Source organism: Dreissena polymorpha, chromosome 4 (assembly GCF_020536995.1).
Source record: "Dreissena polymorpha isolate Duluth1 chromosome 4, UMN_Dpol_1.0, whole genome shotgun sequence".
NCBI lineage: Eukaryota > Metazoa > Mollusca > Bivalvia > Myida > Dreissenidae > Dreissena > Dreissena polymorpha.
Genome location: NC_068358.1, coordinates 11,010,445 through 11,028,542, shown reverse-complemented (window position 1 = coordinate 11,028,542; position 18,098 = coordinate 11,010,445). Strand labels below are relative to the sequence as shown.

Below are 18,098 nucleotides of genomic sequence, written 5' to 3'. Positions count from 1 at the left end.
TTAGTATCTGTATTGCAGATGTGCAAACGCATTACCTTGTTTGTCAAATTTTCTTAGACTCAATTGATAACTTAATTCTGACTGATTTCCATCTTGTATAAAGGTTTCTCCTTTGAACTACTTTCAATGTTAGTTCAGTTAACATGAAACTAAACATGCTTCATATTCAAAAGGGGCAGTAGTGGGCTAAATTTTTCTATAACCTTTATCAGATTCAAGATGGCAAACAAACATTCATCTTTAAATTATTAACCAGGTTTTCCGAAGGAAAAAACTGGTTATTAGATTGGCGATGCGGGCGGGCTGGCTGGCTGGCGGGCGGGCGGAACAAGCTTGTCCGGGCCATAACTATGTCGTTCATTGTCAGATTTTAAAATCATTTGGCACATTTGTTCACCATCATTGGACGGTGTGTAGCGCGAAATAATTAAGTCGATATCTCCAAGGTCAAGGTCACACTTTGAGTTCAAAGGTCAAAAATGGCCATAAATGAGCTTGTCCTGGTCATAACTATGTCATTCATTGTGAGATTTTAAAATCATTTGGCACATTTGTTCACCATCATGGGACGGTGTGTCGCACGAAAGAATCACGTCAATATCTCCAATGTCAAGGTCGCCACGACTAAAAATAGATTTTTTTTTTTAAACAAACTTACAAAGGGGGTTAATTTTGTTTGTTCATTTCAAAAGTTCAGTTTGAGTTTTCTCCCTTTATCAGATTTTTTTTTCACAATGAAAACCTGGTTTTGTGACAATTTTGTCCCTTGTTAAACTTCATGTTTCAATACATTGACTCCACTTGATGAGTTGGTAAACATATTTCATTATCATGTTAAACACATGTTCTTCAACAGGATCCAAAATGGAATTCCAGTAGCAATATTGAATTGAGCTGACTGGCGATTATTTTGGATAAACATTCCAACCTGAAACCAGAGGGCCTGAAAGGCCCAAAGTCGCTCACCTGAGATTCAAAGGAACTGACCTGTTCTGTGCAGCCCAAGATGTCATTAGAACAAAATGTTCTTACAAACTTTCATGACTAGTGAACATCCTGGCCGCCCTGTTTTTTAACAGACCAGAACCATTTTCATACACATCCAAGATATCATTTAAACAAATATTCTTACAAAGTTTCATGAAGATTCCCTAAAGCCATATAAGGAAAAATGCTCCGCCCCTGGTGACGACGTTTTTCAAGCAACTGGAACCATTTTCGAACTTGTAGAAGATATCATTGGGAGAAATCTTCTGACAAAGTTTCATGATGATTGGACAATAAATATGGCTTCTAGTGTTAACAAGGTTTTACTATAGCCATTTAAGGAAAAATGCCAATCTTATGACCAAGTTTCATGGTGATCAGACAATAAATGTGGCCTCTAAAGTGTTAATAAGGTTTCACTAAAGCAATATATAGTCATATTAGGAAAAATGCCCCGTCCCCTAGTGGCCATGTTTTGAAAGCAACCTAAACCATTTTCATACTCATCCAAGATTTCATTGGGGCAAATCTTCTGACCAAGTTTCATGAAGATTGGAAAATAAATGTGGCCTCTAGAGTGTTAACAAGGTTTTACTATATTCATATAAGGAAAAATGCCCCACCCCCAGGAGGCAATATTTATCAACCAACCGGCATCATTTTTGAATATGTCCAAGATATTATTGGGGTGAATCTTCTTACTGAGTTTCATGAAGATGGGACAATAAATGTGGCCTCTAGAGTGTCAACAAGATTTTACTATAGCCAAATAAGGAAAAATGCCCGGCCCCCTGGCAGCCATGTTTTTCAACCAACCGGCATCATTTTTGAACTTGTCAAAGATATTATCGGGATGATTCTTCTGACCAAGTTTCATGAAGATCAAACAGTAAATGTGGCCATTAGTGTTAATATAATTTTACTATAGTCACATAAGGAAAATTGCCCCGCCCCTTGGAAGCTATGTTTTTCAAGCAAACAAAATAATTTTCAAACTAATCCAAGATATCATTGAGACCAATCTTCTAACCAAATTTCATGAAGACTGGACAATAAATGTGGCCTCTAGAGTGTAAACAAGGTTTTATTATAGCCATATATAGCCATATAAGGAAAAATGCCCCGCCCCCTGGTGGCCATGTTTTTAGAGCAACCAAAACCATTTTGGAACTCATCCCAGATATCACTGGGACAAATCTTCTGACCAAGTTTCATGAAGATCAGAAAATGAATGTGACCTCTAGAGTGTTAACAAGGTTTTACTATAGCCATATAAGGAAAAATGCCCCCCCCCCCCCGGGGTGGCCATGTTTTTCAACCAACCGGCATCATTTTTGAACTCGTCCTAGATATTATTGGGATGAATCTTCTGAACGAGTTTCATGAAGATCGGACTATAAATGTGGCCTCTAGAGTGTTAACAAGATTTTACTATAGCCATATATAGCCATATAAGGAACAAGGGGGCCATGATAGCCCTGAATCGCTCACCTGACTAACCAAATACAATCCCAACCCAGATTTTATCAAGATAAACATTCTGACCAAATTTCATAAAGATAAGATGAAAACTGTGACCTCTATTGTCTACACAAGGTTTTTCTATTATTTGACCTAGTGACCTAGTTTTTGACCCCTGGTGACCCAAATACAATCCAAACCCAGATTTCATCAAGATAAACATTTTGATTAAATTTTATAAAGATGGGATGAAAACTGTGACCTATAGTCTACACAAAGTTTTTCTATTATTTGACCTCGTGACCTAGTTTTTGACCCCAGATGACCCAAATACATTCCAAACCCAGATTTCATCAAGATAAACATTCTGACCAAATTTCCTAAAGATTGGATGAAAACTGTGACCTCTATTGTCTATACAAGGTTTTTCTATTATTTGACCTAGTGACCTAGATTTTGACCTTCTGACCTAGTTTTTGACCCCAGATGACCCAAATACAATCCCAACCCAGATTTCATCAAGATAAACATTCTGACAAAATTTCATAAAGATTGGATGAAAACTGTGACCTCTACTGTCTACACAAACAAATTGTTGATGGTTTTTCTATTTTTTGACCTAGTGACCTAGTTTTTGACCTCAGATGACCCAAATACACTCCCAACCCAGATTTCATCAAGATAAACATTCTGACCAAATTTCATAAAGATTGGATGAAAACTGCGAACTCTTTTGTCTACACAAGGTTTTTTCTATTATTTGACCTAGTTTTTGACCTAGTGACCTAGTTTTTTTTACCCCAGATGACCCAAATACAATCCCAACCCAGATTTTATCAAGATAAACATTCTGACCAAATTTCATTAACATTGGATGAAAACTGTGACCTCTACTGTCTACACAAGGTGTTTCTACTATTTGACCTAGTTTTTGACCTAATTTTTGACCCCAGATGACCCAAATACAATCCCAACCCAGATTTCATCAAGATAAACATTCTGACCAAATTTCATAAAGATTGGATGAAAACTGTGACCTCTACTGTCTACACAAGGTTTTTCTATTATTTGACCTAGTGACCTAGTTTTTGACCCCAGATTATCCAAATACAATCCCAACCCAGATTTCATCAAGATAAACATTCTGACCAAATTTCATAAAGATTGGATGAAAACTGCGACTTCTATTGTCTACACAAGGTTTTTCTGTTATTTGACCTATTATGTGACCTAGTTTTTGACCTAGTGACCTAGTTTTTGACCCCAGATGACACAAATACAATCCCAACCCAGATTTTATCAAGATAAACATTCTTACCAAATGTCATAAAGATTGGATGAAAATTGTGACCTCTACTGTCTACACAAAGAAATTGTTGACGGACACACGCACGCACACACATACAGATGCCGGACATCACACTGTCACATAAGCTCACCATGTCACTTCGTGACAGGTGAGCTAAAAATGCCCGGCCCCTTGGCAGCCATATTTTTCAATCAAAGTAACCATTTTCGAACTCATCCAAAATATCAATAAGACAAATCTGATGACCAAATTTGGCAGCCATGTTTTTCAAGCAAAGGTTACCATTTGTGAACTAATCCATGATATCATTGGGAAAAATCTTCTGAGCAAGTTTCATGAAGATCGGAAAATAAATGTGGCCCTTAGAGTGTTAACAAGGTTTTACTATAGCCATATAAGGAAAAATGCCCCGCCCCCTGGCCGCCATGTTTTTCAACCAACCAGCATCATTTTCAAACTCATCTAAGGTATTTCATGTATTGGGTTTAATCTTCTGACCAAGTTTCATGAAGATCAGACAATAAATGTGGCCTCTAGAGTGTTAACAAGATTTTACTATAGCCATATAAGGAAAAATGCCCCGCCCCTTGGCAGCCATTTTTTCAAGCAAACGTAAATATTTTCGATCACATCCAAGATATCATTGAGACCAATCTTCTGACCAAATTTAATGAAGAATGGACAATAAATGTGTCCTCTAGAGAGTTAACAAGGCAAATGTTGACGCCGCACAATGGACGACGAACAAAAAGGCGATCACAAAAGCTCACCATGAGCAGGTTGTGCTCAGGTGAGCTAAAAAGAGTAAGTCAAGGGAAAGGGCTAAAGTGACTGTTGTAGACAGGTGACTCTTGTTCTAAGGTGACCACTTTTTTAGATGGTCAGATGGTAGTATCGCTATGTTGTTACCCAAACCAGTTGTTTGCACACAGTGTAATGTAAACAAAGGCTCATTGCCGATAATTTAGTGTAATAACATTAACTATCTTTAAAAACATACTTATTGATATAAGATACATTGATTTAAATTCATACCTATTTTTAAAAGTTTATCAACTATAATATTGTTCACTCATGCATCTGGTTCATTCAGTAAATCTGACGCTTTGTATAACATTAAATGGACAATATTATAAAAAATAATGGTCGTCATGTGTAATTTACATCACATCCAGAAAATAATTAATAGCGCATACCTGTTTTGAACAGAATGTAGTTCGTAGCAGTATTGTTCTTATTTGAAGAAACATACACCAAAAGCTTGCACAAAATTATTTAAATGCAAACATAACACAGATAGCTTTTTCATTCAAACAACCACAAAAGCATCTCGAGTTTCAAGACTTGCTGATAAAATGTGGTATTAGCTCCTCTCTTGAAAATTGAACTGGTGTTTTACATGAAAAAAATCCACTTGCATAAATGCCAAAAGTTGGTTACAAAAGCAATTTGGTGACAGTTTTGCCACAATTGACAAATCCTTTTTTGCCTGCAAATAACAACACTCGCAAACTAATTGTTTTTGTTGACACCTTATCAGCGATACAGATTGTGTTTCCCCCACATGCTATTTTGTTATGACTGCTGCTGTGTAAGAGATAACACATTAACACAGATTTGAGTGTTTACTTATAGTACCTCAAAATGACCGACTAGTGACCACTTTATATAGGTGAGAAATGGCTTTGGGAGTGAAATATTTGCGCCGTTGGCAGTTATGGACAGGTGACTGTTATTCTCAGGTGTAATATAGACGGTTTTTCTTTAAGGGGAAATCCAGATTGACCGCTATTGGCAGGTGAACGTTGTTCTTTGTCAGTTGACTTAGTCAGGTTGGACTGATATTCATTGATGGAGCAGCAAATTTCCATAAGACTAGTTTTGGTTGATGAACATATTGAATTGCTCATATTGACATTTCTGTGAAATAATTAAAACTAGCCACCTTGTGCCCCTCTTTGATTTTATCTAGCTGACATGTCAATGTGATCAACCTAACTTATTCTGCATTAATTAGCAGGGTTTTTTTTTAATTCTAATAATTTTCACGTTCATGATCAACAAAAGTGTGTGACTTTGATAAAATTCAAAATGGCTGACTAACTGCAATCTTGGATAAGATTGTTTTTTGTAATTTTGTTTCATTTCTAAATGTTATGAAGGATTTCTAATAGGACCATGTGTCAAAAAAACAACAAAAAAACATTTCTTTCCTTTAAGTCAAAGTCATGTTTTGACATCAAAGTTGAAAATACATCATTATTGACATAAATCCTCAGCATGATTAACATCAGTGTAAGATGATAAAATGGGTGATTATTCGCCTTCAATGATAACTCTAGTTTTATTTGGAGAAAAACCCACACACAATAGAATGGTCCATTATTACAGGAAACAATTCAATAATGGAGTAAAGTTCCTTCAGATTCACCCAGATTTCTTCTTTCCAAACTGCACCACGACAGGTCGGTCCTTCAAGGGGTAGCCATGGACCAGGTCTAGAGCCTGGCTAGCGGTCTCTGTATCTGGAACAGATCATGTTCATATGAGCCTCACTGTGGCAAAATGGGGGTTAAGGCATGTGCTTAAAGTGCAGTCTGCACAGGCTAATCAGGGATGACACTTTCCACCTGAACTGGATTCTGCTAAGAGACTTCTTTTAAACGAAAGAAACATACAAACGGAAAGTGTCCTTCCAGATAAGCCTGGTCCCCTGTTTTCCCGGAGTGTGGCTCATGTTTATTCAAGCTTATTATGCACCCCTTCGAAGAAGAGGGGGTACCTGTATATTGTTTTGCACATGTTGGTCGGTCTGTCCACCAAATGGTTTCCAGATGATAACTCAAGAACGCTTAGACCTGGGATCAGAAAAGTTCATAGGTACATTGATCATGACTCGCAAATGACCCCTATTGATTTTCAGGTCACTAAGTCAAAGGTCAAGGTAACAGTGACTTAACACAGTCAAATGGTTTACAGATTATAACTCACGAATGCTAAGGGTTAGGATCAGGAAAGTTCATGGAGACATTGGTCATGACCGACAGATGACCCCTATTGATTTTCAGGACTCTAGGTCAAATTTAAAGGTCACAGTGACCTGAAGCAGTAAAAGGTTTCCGGATGATAACTAAAAAATGCTTAGGGCTGGCATCAATCATATACTGACATTGTTTCTGAATTGAAATCAAAATACCATTAATATCAGTGTATAATTATTATTATAAAACTAATACTAGTATTTGGGTTATCAATTTTCAGCTTTCTTTCAAGTAGAGGCCATTATAATGTTCCTGAATTTCTAAATTAATTTACAAAAGTAACCTACCATTGTTTTCACTGAAGTGAAATTATGTTAAAATAAATTGAGATGTTTGCAGATATCACTAATGGTTGTTTTCAAAGAAATCTCTAACAAACGCAGACTACCTGGAAAGGTCACAAAGGCCTGTCCTTTCATTTTGCCATTGAGCAGCTTGAAGATGATCTTGGTATGAGACTGGAAGCCAATAAAGAGGGAGGCCAGATCCTCCTCTGTAACCTTTGAGGAAAGATTCTTCACAAACAGCACCTGATATTAGACAGGACAGTTTCTAATATATAGGGCTTAGGAAACCTAAACCATTAGCCTTGGCGAGTGGTAAAGGTTTGCATGCTGAGCATAATGGCATATCTGCATTCAACACTCAAATTGTATTCAATGTATCCCAGTATTCTTGCATGTTGTCAGTTTTCATTTGTTTTTAAAAATAAACAAAACAAAATGGCTTAACAACAAATGAAACAACTGACATAAATGCACTGCATTTGTTCGCTGCTTTCAATACACAACAGGGTGTTAATTAATTATTGCTGATGTGATGATGGGATCTAGAACAGAAGCTGATATAAGGACAGTTCCTCATATTAGAAAGGACAGTAGCTGATATTAGGTAGAGACTTACTATTAGATAGGACAGTACCTTTTTAACCCTTTGCATGCTGGGAAATTTGTCGTCTGCTAAATTGTCGTCTGCTGAAGTTCTAAAATTAGCATTTTCTTCGATTTTTTTTTCAAAGAATACTATCAGAATAGCAAACAGTTTGGATCCTGATGAGACGCCACGTTCTGTGGCGTCTCATCTGGATCCAAACTGTTTGCAAAGGCCTTTAAAATTCGGTTCCCGCACTGAAAGGGTTATGATAAGACAGTTCTTTACTAGACATGACCAGACCTGATAATCATAGACAAGACTGTATCTGATGAAAGACAATACAATGCCTGATACAAGATAGGACAGTACAAGACATTGGCTACAAAAGTACATGATATAAGACATGACAGTAGCTGATATTAGACAGGACAGTCCCTAATGATAGAAATGAAAATAGCTGATATTAGGGCAATAACTGATATGAGATAGGACAAGGTTGCCGTGGCGTTGTGGATATGGTGTACGCCTAGCAACTGGGAGGTCAAGAGTTTGATCCCCACTGTGGGAGGGTTCTTTAGATCTCCCCAATAGACACAAAGTACTGTTCTGCTTCCCAGGAAACGAACTCAAGAGCAATTTAAATAAGTAATAAGTACTTTAAATGCAATTGTGCTAAAACAAATAGGTTTCAAGTATAAGATAGGATATTACATGATAAAAGACATGGCAATAAGTGATATAAGATAGGACATTCCTAATATTAGACAGGACTATGTCTTCAATCATATAGGACAGTTCCTTAAATTAGACTGGGCAGTAACTGATATTAGACAGGATAGAATCTGATATTAGAAAGGATGTTTCCTGATATTTTAAAAGACAGTAACTTACATAATATACACCAATATGTGTTATTACTTGTAACATTACTTGATAAATATTATTTATAGTCCTTATCAATATTTGACAGGACAAAACCTGATATTATACAAGAAAGTTTTTTAAATAAGACAAGATCATAATAGATGCTTCAGATTTGGCAGAGATGGCGCTAGTTGATCATGAATCTATAATTGCATCTGATATAGAAATATTAAGGAGAAACAATAGTTTTACTTAAAACTCTCAATGATAGCCATAGGCAATGATAAGCTGAAAAAAAATGTACAAAGACACTTAAGAATGTGTGATTAAATGAAGAACTATGAATATTGAAACTCCTTTAGCATTTTGCAAAACCTACATTGTTTGGTTCTCCAGGGGTGTAGTTGGTAAACGTTGGTATTTCCTTCACTTCAGCAGGAGTGAGCTTGTATTTCCTCACCACACTTTCAGGAATAGCTTCAACTTGCATTATTTCTCTTATAGCACTTAAATCAGTTGAACCTATGGAAACCTTAGAATCGTTAGCATATGAGCTTCTCACAACATAGTCTGAGGACTTAACAGGAACTTTTGCCTCCACATTGTTTTGTACAATAGATTCTGCTTTAGAAAATGGCACATAATTGTCAGGTTTTTCCATACATGTTGCCACAGGTAATTGGTGATTACAAGTTGAACGGCTTGCTGAGGAGCCACTTCGGCTATCACACTCCTCACAAACTGGGTCATGTACTGGCATACAGCATTCCAGAGTGCAATCTGCTTTGTATGCATGTTTTTCTGCCTTATTACGCCTTGAGCGCGAACAACTTGAAATGCCATTTGACTTTGAAGTAAGTGTTTCTAAAATGTCTTGGAGAGCATTCATTGGGTCATTGGGTTTTTCACTAGTTTTACTTTTTTGGATAACAAGAGTTTTGTGAAGAAAACTATTTTGTGTATTCCCTGCAGATATAGCCTTTTCCAAGTCCATTTCATGTCTGCAAAATAACCATAACAAACAAAATAAATGTCAATATATTTTTTGGATACTTTTACAAAATTCAAAACAGAAGCATCAATACCTTAATTTTTACTATTCCTGAAAATTGTGCCAGTAGCAATATTTGATCCGAAAAATAAAAGATTAATATTTAAACAATTATGTCTTGTTTAAAATGTCTATTCTTAGAACAACAAATTTGACCATTCCAAAACTGTGAAAACATTCCTTAAAATTCTCAATATTTATTGCAATATATGCCAGACCTTGAAATAGATTTTGTATTGGAGAATTGGTCTGGTTGTTGCAATGCTTCTTTCTTTCTCGCAATTTTATCATCAATCTCTTTCCTTCTGGCCTCGTGGTAGTCTGGATTACTGAGACGACTTTTCTTGTTTGTCTGAAAATACTCCATGATTTTTCATAAATGTTGACATTATGAACTCTTAAACGTTTACACATGTTATAATTCAAATCTGAGAGATAGACCGTCATTTCTGCACAAACTCCACCTACTTTATTGATATTTTCCATTATTTGACTTCAGCAAAAAGATTGTATCTTTGTTTATGCCCCCAGATTGAATGATCAGGGGGTTTATTGTTTTTGGCCTCTCTGTCAGTCATTGTATGCATGTGTCTGTCCCAAAACTTTAACCTTGCTTATAAAATGAAAACTCTTGGATCTATGTTCTTTAAACTTCACATGTGCATGCATGTCATTGAGATCTACAATCAAACATGGTTTGAGGTCACTAGGTCAAAGGTCAAGGTCACTGGGGGCATTGTGTTTCACAAACACAGCTCTTGTTTTTTTTATGTTCTTATTTACAGACAGACTCAGAACAAACAATCTATCCAAATAGAGTAAACAAACAATCTATCCAAATACAACAAATCAGAATAAGCACCAAATACTAAATAATTGTAAAATAATTAAATTTAAAAGAAGCATTTAAAAAATGAATCAGCAAAACATCAATATATTAGATTAAAGATTTCTACACTCAACCCTTAACACGGCACAGACCTCTTCAGACTGCAACTTGTACAGAATTTCTTCATGTGTTAGGCCATAGCTCTTCATTTCCTCAATATAAGCATCCACTCCACTGACATCCAGAAAGTCAGCCAAGCTTTGAATCCCCGTTAGTTTGTCTGTTGAAGCTGTGAACTCCACTCCCTGGGAAAACTCACGTTTCTGACCAAGCTGCCTACAAATAAAGTTTTGGGGACAAAACAAAGTTTTTCTTAATTCTCATGAACACTTCTCTTTTCGGATTATAGGAATATACTTATTACTTAAATAGAAACTCCTAAAACTTGTAATTTCTGTAACCCTATTGTAATTTCAGTATTTAAGAAATCTTGACATGAATTATTTGATTCCATTATTCTTATTAAAAGTACTTTTGCTTATTTTGTGAATTAAAACATTAAAACACTTACTGTTGCACTGTAACATTAGTGTCCAGCTGCTTATCCACCAAGGTTTTAAGATGCCTGTGACCTTCTGTTTCAATCTCTTCCAAGGGGCCATCAATAGGTTGTGACCTTGACCTTGCACCAGGCTCCATACGAACAACATCTCGACTTTGAAATCTGCGAGGATTGCCACTGAATAAAACAAAATGCTAGTAAGTATATGGCTTATTCAAACTCTATCTTCTAAAAAAAAACTTTTTATACAAATGTGATATTTTAAATGTCTTGAATTTTATTGCAACAATTCCAGGGCCCTTGCTTCACTTTAGGGGATTGGGGCTGGGGCCCTTAAAGGGTGGAATTTCGCGTCGTTTTGCGTGAAAAGGGGCATTTTATATCTTTTCACCAACCATTCAACACTGAAAATTGATATATTTTCATGTAATTTACATAAATATATATTTAATCAAAGGTTAATAGCACAATACCAGCTGGCAACAAAGGCATAAAAGTAAAAAAATAAAAATAATTTTCTTTTTGGAGGGGGGAATATTTAGCTGAAATTGGGGAAAAAAGTATACTATTTACCAATACTCCTTGTAAAGTCAGATTTGGTTCATGCTCCAAAAGAGCCTTGAACTTAATGGATAGAAGTCTTCACTATTTATGTGAACTGTATAGTTAGTACTATGTTAAACCTGCATTTCCCAAATGAGATCTCCGCATGAAAACTTGAAAAGCATTACAAAGTGATTTTTTTGTCATTTTTATTGATGATTGTTCACACACCCCACCTCCTCTTAACTCACATTATCCTTTCAGTGCTTTGATTTCATGCTATAGGACTTTTTGAACGAGGTAGTAGCTACGCACCGGTAACCCAAAACGACCTTGTTAAACCGGTCGAAGTTTTAGTAATTTCTTTCCAAAATGTCTGCATTTACAGTTTGGAGAAACGCTGGGATAAAGTACATTAATTATTATTTGTATAAATGTTTATTGCGTTAAAAACTGCATGCGTAAATTCATGACATACCTTCACACGTTGTTTTCGACATGTTTTCTGAAGTGGGTGGGGTAAATAATTTCACCAATGAATTGTTTTATCCCTTTACAGTACAAGGCTATATTGTAAGACATTTTAACACAATGTAGCTTATATACAGTCATTGTATGGTATGTTTACAACATTATAACACCCAGATTTCGTTCACTTAATTAATAAGGTGTTATTCTGAACATTGTTAGTCGGTTAAGAACTTATGTCTGTTATGTTATAGCAATACAATTCGATGGCTGAACGGAAAACTGCAGTATCTTCTTCTTTATTGTCCCCTATTGTGAAACTGGAGGGGACTTATGGTTTGCACTCCGTCTGTTTGTCAGTCTGTCACACATTTCTGGATCCTTTGATAACTTTAAAAAGTTCTTCATATTTTTTCATGAAACTTGAAACATGGATAGATGGCAATATGGAGATTATGCACGTCACTTCATTTTGTTCCTACGTCAAAAATTCTGGTTGCTATGGCAACAAATATAAAAATAAATAATTTTTTACTGACTGGTGGAGTTTCACCGGTAGGGGACCATATTGCTTGGCAATCTATTGTTTAATATGAGTTACAACAGTTTTCTGTCACCCCTCGACATATACAATCATGATTCTGTGTAGCAAAACAGGGCGTAACAGTATACACATTTTAATCAAACTGTATGTTCATACTGGTTCCTGAAACAGTAGATAAGTTTGTTTTTATCTTCAGCTACATCAGATATTCCAGTATAAACGCAAGAGCAGTCAGGGACTGTCTAAAGGCCGACCTTAAAGCAGATGCCTCAAAACGTGGTGAAGAAACAATTATAAAAGCTATTAGATTTGAAAATGGAAAACCTATTGGTAAGTTTACAAATATAAAAATAGACTATATCTAAAAAGAAATACTGATAAGAGTTTTAACAGTCATATTAGCCAAGATATTGAAGTTTTTTGTTAGGTTCAATGAAAACAAACAATTTTTCCTCAAAAAGGATTTATAGATCCTGTGCGTAATCTAGCTAGAAAATTCTAAACCACTATTTGAATTGAACCAGGTCCTCAAGGCAGAAATTCTTTTAATTTGATATAGAAGCTAGCTAATACACCAGGGCAGTAAATGTGCTTCTTTAGTTCTTCTACTACATTTTTTACCAAAAATAAAAACATCAATACAAATTTTCTTCTATGTTAAGCATCTGGTTTAATTTTTTTTAAACCTACCAACCTGGCGGCAAAAAACAGCAACAATTAATTATTAAATGAACTATATTCTTTTACAAAATGGCAGCGGTGTTTAAAGTTTATTTATTGAATTGTAAAACTATCAATATATCATCATAATATTAACTGACTTAAATAAATTGGTTTATACTCCTATTAAGTAATAAGTATATTTATTTTTTTTACTGTTTTATGACTAGAACCTCTCTTGTTTTTATGCCCCTTGTAGGGTGGCATATAGCAGTTGAACTGTCCGTCAGTCCGTCTGTCAGTCTGTGCGTCCGTCCGAAAACTTTAACATTGGCCATAACTTTTGCAATATTGAAGATAGCAAATTGATATTGGGCATGCATGTGTATCTCATGAAGCTGCACATTTTGAGTGGCGAAAGGTCAAGGTCATCCTTCAAGGTCAAGAGTAAAAAATACAATCCAAGGGAAGTAATACGCTTTAAAAGGGAGATAATTTCTAAACCTGCCAAATTATATATTTAAATTTTATTATAAAATGGCGCTTTAGGGGGCATTGTGTTTCTGGCAAACACATCTCTTGTTTGTTTAAAATAAAATAACAAGCAATATCTAAGACATAGCTTAAGCCATTATGATTACTATGGGTGTTTACAAACCATCATATCACACACTATTTAATTTATGATATAAAATGATTGAATACCTATGTAGAAAGATTATTATGAAAACTGCATTTAAAATATTACAATTAAAGGCAAAATACCGAAAACAGTGTTAAGATTCATGCTCAAGTTTTTTTGCACTTACAACAACACTATTATCGTACTGTACAAAAGGAGAATGAAAAAGAAAGTGCCATGGTACCATTTCAGATTTTGACTTTTGGACCTATGTAAACCACCTGAGAATAAAAACAATTCAGAATATTGTGTGTGTTTTTGTTTTTTTCAAAACACATAGGCATTGTTAACATAAAGTGAGTTTTAAGCTTTGTTTATACACTCAATAACTTTATTTTCTACATTGTTTAAACGTTTTTTTGGTCAGGCATCTACATGCCCACAGACACTAACTTTTTATGTGCAGGTGTATAAAACAAACATTAATTTCTCAGGTCCAGATGGAAAACCATTACCACTAAAGTTTTAGCATCAAGAAGAGGTATAAGTTAAACATGTGGACAAGTGTATGTCTGGACATGTGGCACTATAGCTTTTATTGCAAATGTACATCTCTTTTGTCATGCTGTTTCTCTTTTTTGCATGGAGTATTGTTATTTTTTCCTTCCATGCCTTCCATACATGTACCTTATTGTTACATACTCATTAATGTTAAAATATCTTAAATCACCATAATAATAAAATAAAAATAATAATAAATAAAATATAACTATAACAATCTGATGCTGTACTCTCATCACTGCTCTGCGAATAGATCTGTTTCATGATAAGGCTTTATTTCTGCTTAAATAGTTAGTAACTTGCTTTGTGTATTGGTAATCAATGTATTTTTTTTAATACTATTATTATTATTGCACAGTAATACCAAATATAGCTTCAGATAACTTATTTATACTCACATTTCTTTATAGATTTTATTAGTAATGATTAATTATTGAAAAAAAATGCATTGTGACAGTTGATTCCTGAATTCTCGAGTTTAGAAACATAAGCCCAAGATAGCATTGTGTTTGATTTTCCAATAGTTCAATGATCATTGTCCTATGCGCTATATGTTGTTATCTGTGGAAAAATGTGATATGTGGAACATCTTACCTTTTCATTTTGATTATGTTTCATGGACAAATCAATTTTTTTTACTTCTGTTTGTTTGTTGACAAGGAATTTTTTGCCTCCGTTTTGGTCGCGTGCATTGGATTTTTTTGGAATATTTAGTTTGAGTCTTCATTTGTCTTCATGAGCGTAAAAATAATCATAAAAAAAAATAAAAAAAAGGAGAACAAAATCTTAAGAACTTTAAGAGATATAAACATATAGTTTGGTTTTGACTTAGTTTACTGTTTGAAAATATGGGATTCCCTGATCATGCCAGATTTGGTTATGACTCCTTGACAATTCATGTATTTAAGAAGAACTGTTATTATTTTAAAAGAATTTGCAGCCTGATCCGCATGGTACTGAAGATTTTTTTGTAATGCCTTTTGTTGTTTCAAATTCGCACTGTCAGTTATAGTCATTGTGATTGTCAGTTTTCACTGTTCTGCCCAATAATACATATACCAAAGTTGTTGTAATATGTTTTTTCTCTCAGAATTTTAGTGTACATGTATATTGTTTCACCCACATTGACTGGGGGCAACAAAGGATTCACTTGTCTGTCATTACCTCCAGAAGCTGTGTTTTGAATTCCTCTTTAACAACTGGCTCAATCTCGCTCAAACTTTCACAGTTGAATGACCTTATCAATTTTTTTATTTTTAAATCCTGTTTGACGACTGCGTGGATCTTGCTCAAACTGTCAAATTGGAATGACCTTATTGTGCTAATGATCCATTAGAAGCAATAAATAAACTTCAGTCAGTTTTGGGTTAATTATGGCCCTTTGTTTTTATCCACTCTAATATATAGTTGATTTGTCTGTATCCAAGCATATGTCATGGGAGCATCAGTGTCTGTGACACATTTCCGTTATTTATATTTTGTACTTAAATTTGTGCACATTTTATAGTAGCCTTATACAAATTTGCATGTACATCTATACTCTTTAATAAATATTTAGTCATTGATTAAGCAGTGTAACCATGCATGCCCAACTTTTTTGGTAATAATTTGATATTGTGACCATTTTTATGTACAAACCAACCTTAATGAAACAAAGAGTCTGAGCAAACCAATTTAAAATTTACAAGTGCAGGGCTAGTGGTTTGTGCTGGTTTTCATCACTGGCAATTTACTAACAAAATCTGTTTTTGAACTAGCATTTTGAAAGCATCAGACTGTAGTGAGTACATGTATATTGGTGTGCAATTTCCTTTTAAAGAATGATGATGTATGAAGTGTTGCACGTTCTGTGTGTGCAGTCCAAAAAGGAGTGGGGCATTCATGTTCTATGGACATATGTCTAGTTTGAAAATGACATTTTTATGTCCCCCAACACTATTGTGGGGGACATATTGTTTTTGCCCTGTCTGTTGGTTGGTTGGTTGTGTGTTTGTTTGCTCCAACTTTAACATTTTTGCCATAACTTTTGCAATATTGAAGATAGCAACTTCATTTGGCATACATGTGTATCTCATGGAGCTGCACATTTTGAGTGGTGAAAGGTCAAGGTCATCCTTCAAGGTCAAAGGTCAAATATATAGCTTCAAAGCGGCGCAAAAGGGGACATAGTGTTTCTGACAAACACATCTCTTGTTATTAACATGGAAGAAGTCAGAGATACTGCTTGCATGTTTAGTCTTTGCAAATACATGCATCGGATCCAGTTACGCTTTTGTATATTACCCATACAGCAAGTGACTTATCAAGCAGAAATATATTTGTGGGAATATGCAATCTTTACATAACCTATTTCAGAACATGTTGATTTAATGTATGTTTTAAATTGTGTTAAACTTTAAATTATATAATTCTTACAGAAAACTTTGTTCTTTGTTGTTCACACTGCAGATGTGAGTGGAACAACACCTGTATTAAGATGTGGGATTTACATCTGGTTTGTTCAATCTTGTTTCATACACAGGCTATCAATAAATCAATTAGGACTATTTTTCAGGCTCCACTACCACGGAGAATTGGTGTATTTCATTTTCTGTTTGCATTTTGTTTTCCAGATATTTCACTCTATATTGGTATTTTTATCGCTAGATGTTTGTAAAGCTCAAATGGGTTTTCTCTCATGTTTCAGCTCCTTCCAAGGCAGGTGGGGGCGGGGCTTGATAGACAACGTCATCACCAATCTGATGTTAATTGACAATAAAAATCTTAATTCGGAATGAGAATGCTGTGTTTTGTATAGAAATTAAAAACATGTTATGTAAGGCTTCGTGATGTTGTTCTTTATGTAAGTGATGAACTTCATTTTTGATTCCTTGCAATTTTTAAGTCTGATATAAGGTACTCTATTCTAAAATAATTATACTTAATTGCCCATGGCATTATAATTTAGATTAAGATTGATAAGTTTAAACCTATTTATTTAAGCTCCATTGCATCGAAAGCCATAAGCTTATTGAAACAATCTCGAGTCCAGTTCCTGGGACTATAACCAGTACTTGGTATCTTTGGGGAGATTCAAATAACACTCCGAGTGGGGCTCAAACCAGTGACCTTCAGATCGCTAGAAAGAAAGTCAATATGACCTGAACCAGGCATGCTTCATTTACAGAGCCAAGCTAGATCACCATGCTAGCTTGCTTTATTTTAAGTGTTAATCAAGATTGGTCAATAACAACATCAGTAATTGACTGAAAACAACCTGTGCTGTGTCTCTTTTTAGTTACAGTGACCTTGACCGAACTGGTCCCATATGCAATCGTGGGCTAGGTCTTAATTAAAGCTTCCAACATTTACAATTTCAGTACAGTATCTAAAACTCAAGTCATTCATCAGTTGTTGTTTTTTATCACCATTTTTTAATGGGGCTGGGTCCCTTTTGATCAGGAAAATTGTTGCAATTTGACCATAAAAAATTGGGACACAAGTTTTGATGTTTTGCTAACACAGGCTACAAATTTGGAAATGAAAATGTTTTCAATATCATACATTACTATGATTGAATTTATAGAGGTGGATGGGAGATGAACCAACTGTTGAGATATTCATTGGGAATTTGTAGATCCCATTAGTTAAAAATAATACATACTTTTTTCCATTAGGAAAAGGGCCACATACTTGCCCCTAATTTGAACAACAAAAAAATAGTGATTAGGGGGATACCGTTTT

General features: G+C 35.0%; 1 protein-coding gene and 1 long non-coding RNA gene across 2 annotated transcripts in view; one reads left to right on the top strand and one right to left on the bottom strand.

Moving 5' to 3' along the window:
- Positions 1–5,958: 5,958 nt before the first annotated feature.
- LOC127878133 (RNA-binding protein 41-like) overlaps positions 5,959–18,098 on the bottom strand; it is a 19,528-nt gene continuing 7,388 nt past the window's right edge. The window contains exons 2-7 of the mRNA XM_052424566.1: positions 10,987–11,154; positions 10,568–10,751; positions 9,805–9,938; positions 8,915–9,536; positions 7,187–7,328; positions 5,959–6,282 (exon numbers count right to left, since the gene is read on the bottom strand). Of these exons, the coding sequence (XP_052280526.1) occupies positions 6,185–6,282; positions 7,187–7,328; positions 8,915–9,536; positions 9,805–9,938; positions 10,568–10,751; positions 10,987–11,154 (1,348 nt within the window). The 3' untranslated portion in view covers positions 5,959–6,184. The remainder of the gene's footprint in view (positions 6,283–7,186; positions 7,329–8,914; positions 9,537–9,804; positions 9,939–10,567; positions 10,752–10,986; positions 11,155–18,098) is intronic.
- Positions 11,067–17,149, top strand: LOC127878139 (uncharacterized). The gene is made up of 3 exons (XR_008048749.1): positions 11,067–11,174; positions 12,729–12,862; positions 17,062–17,149. It is a non-coding gene; the product is annotated as an uncharacterized LOC127878139 (long non-coding RNA).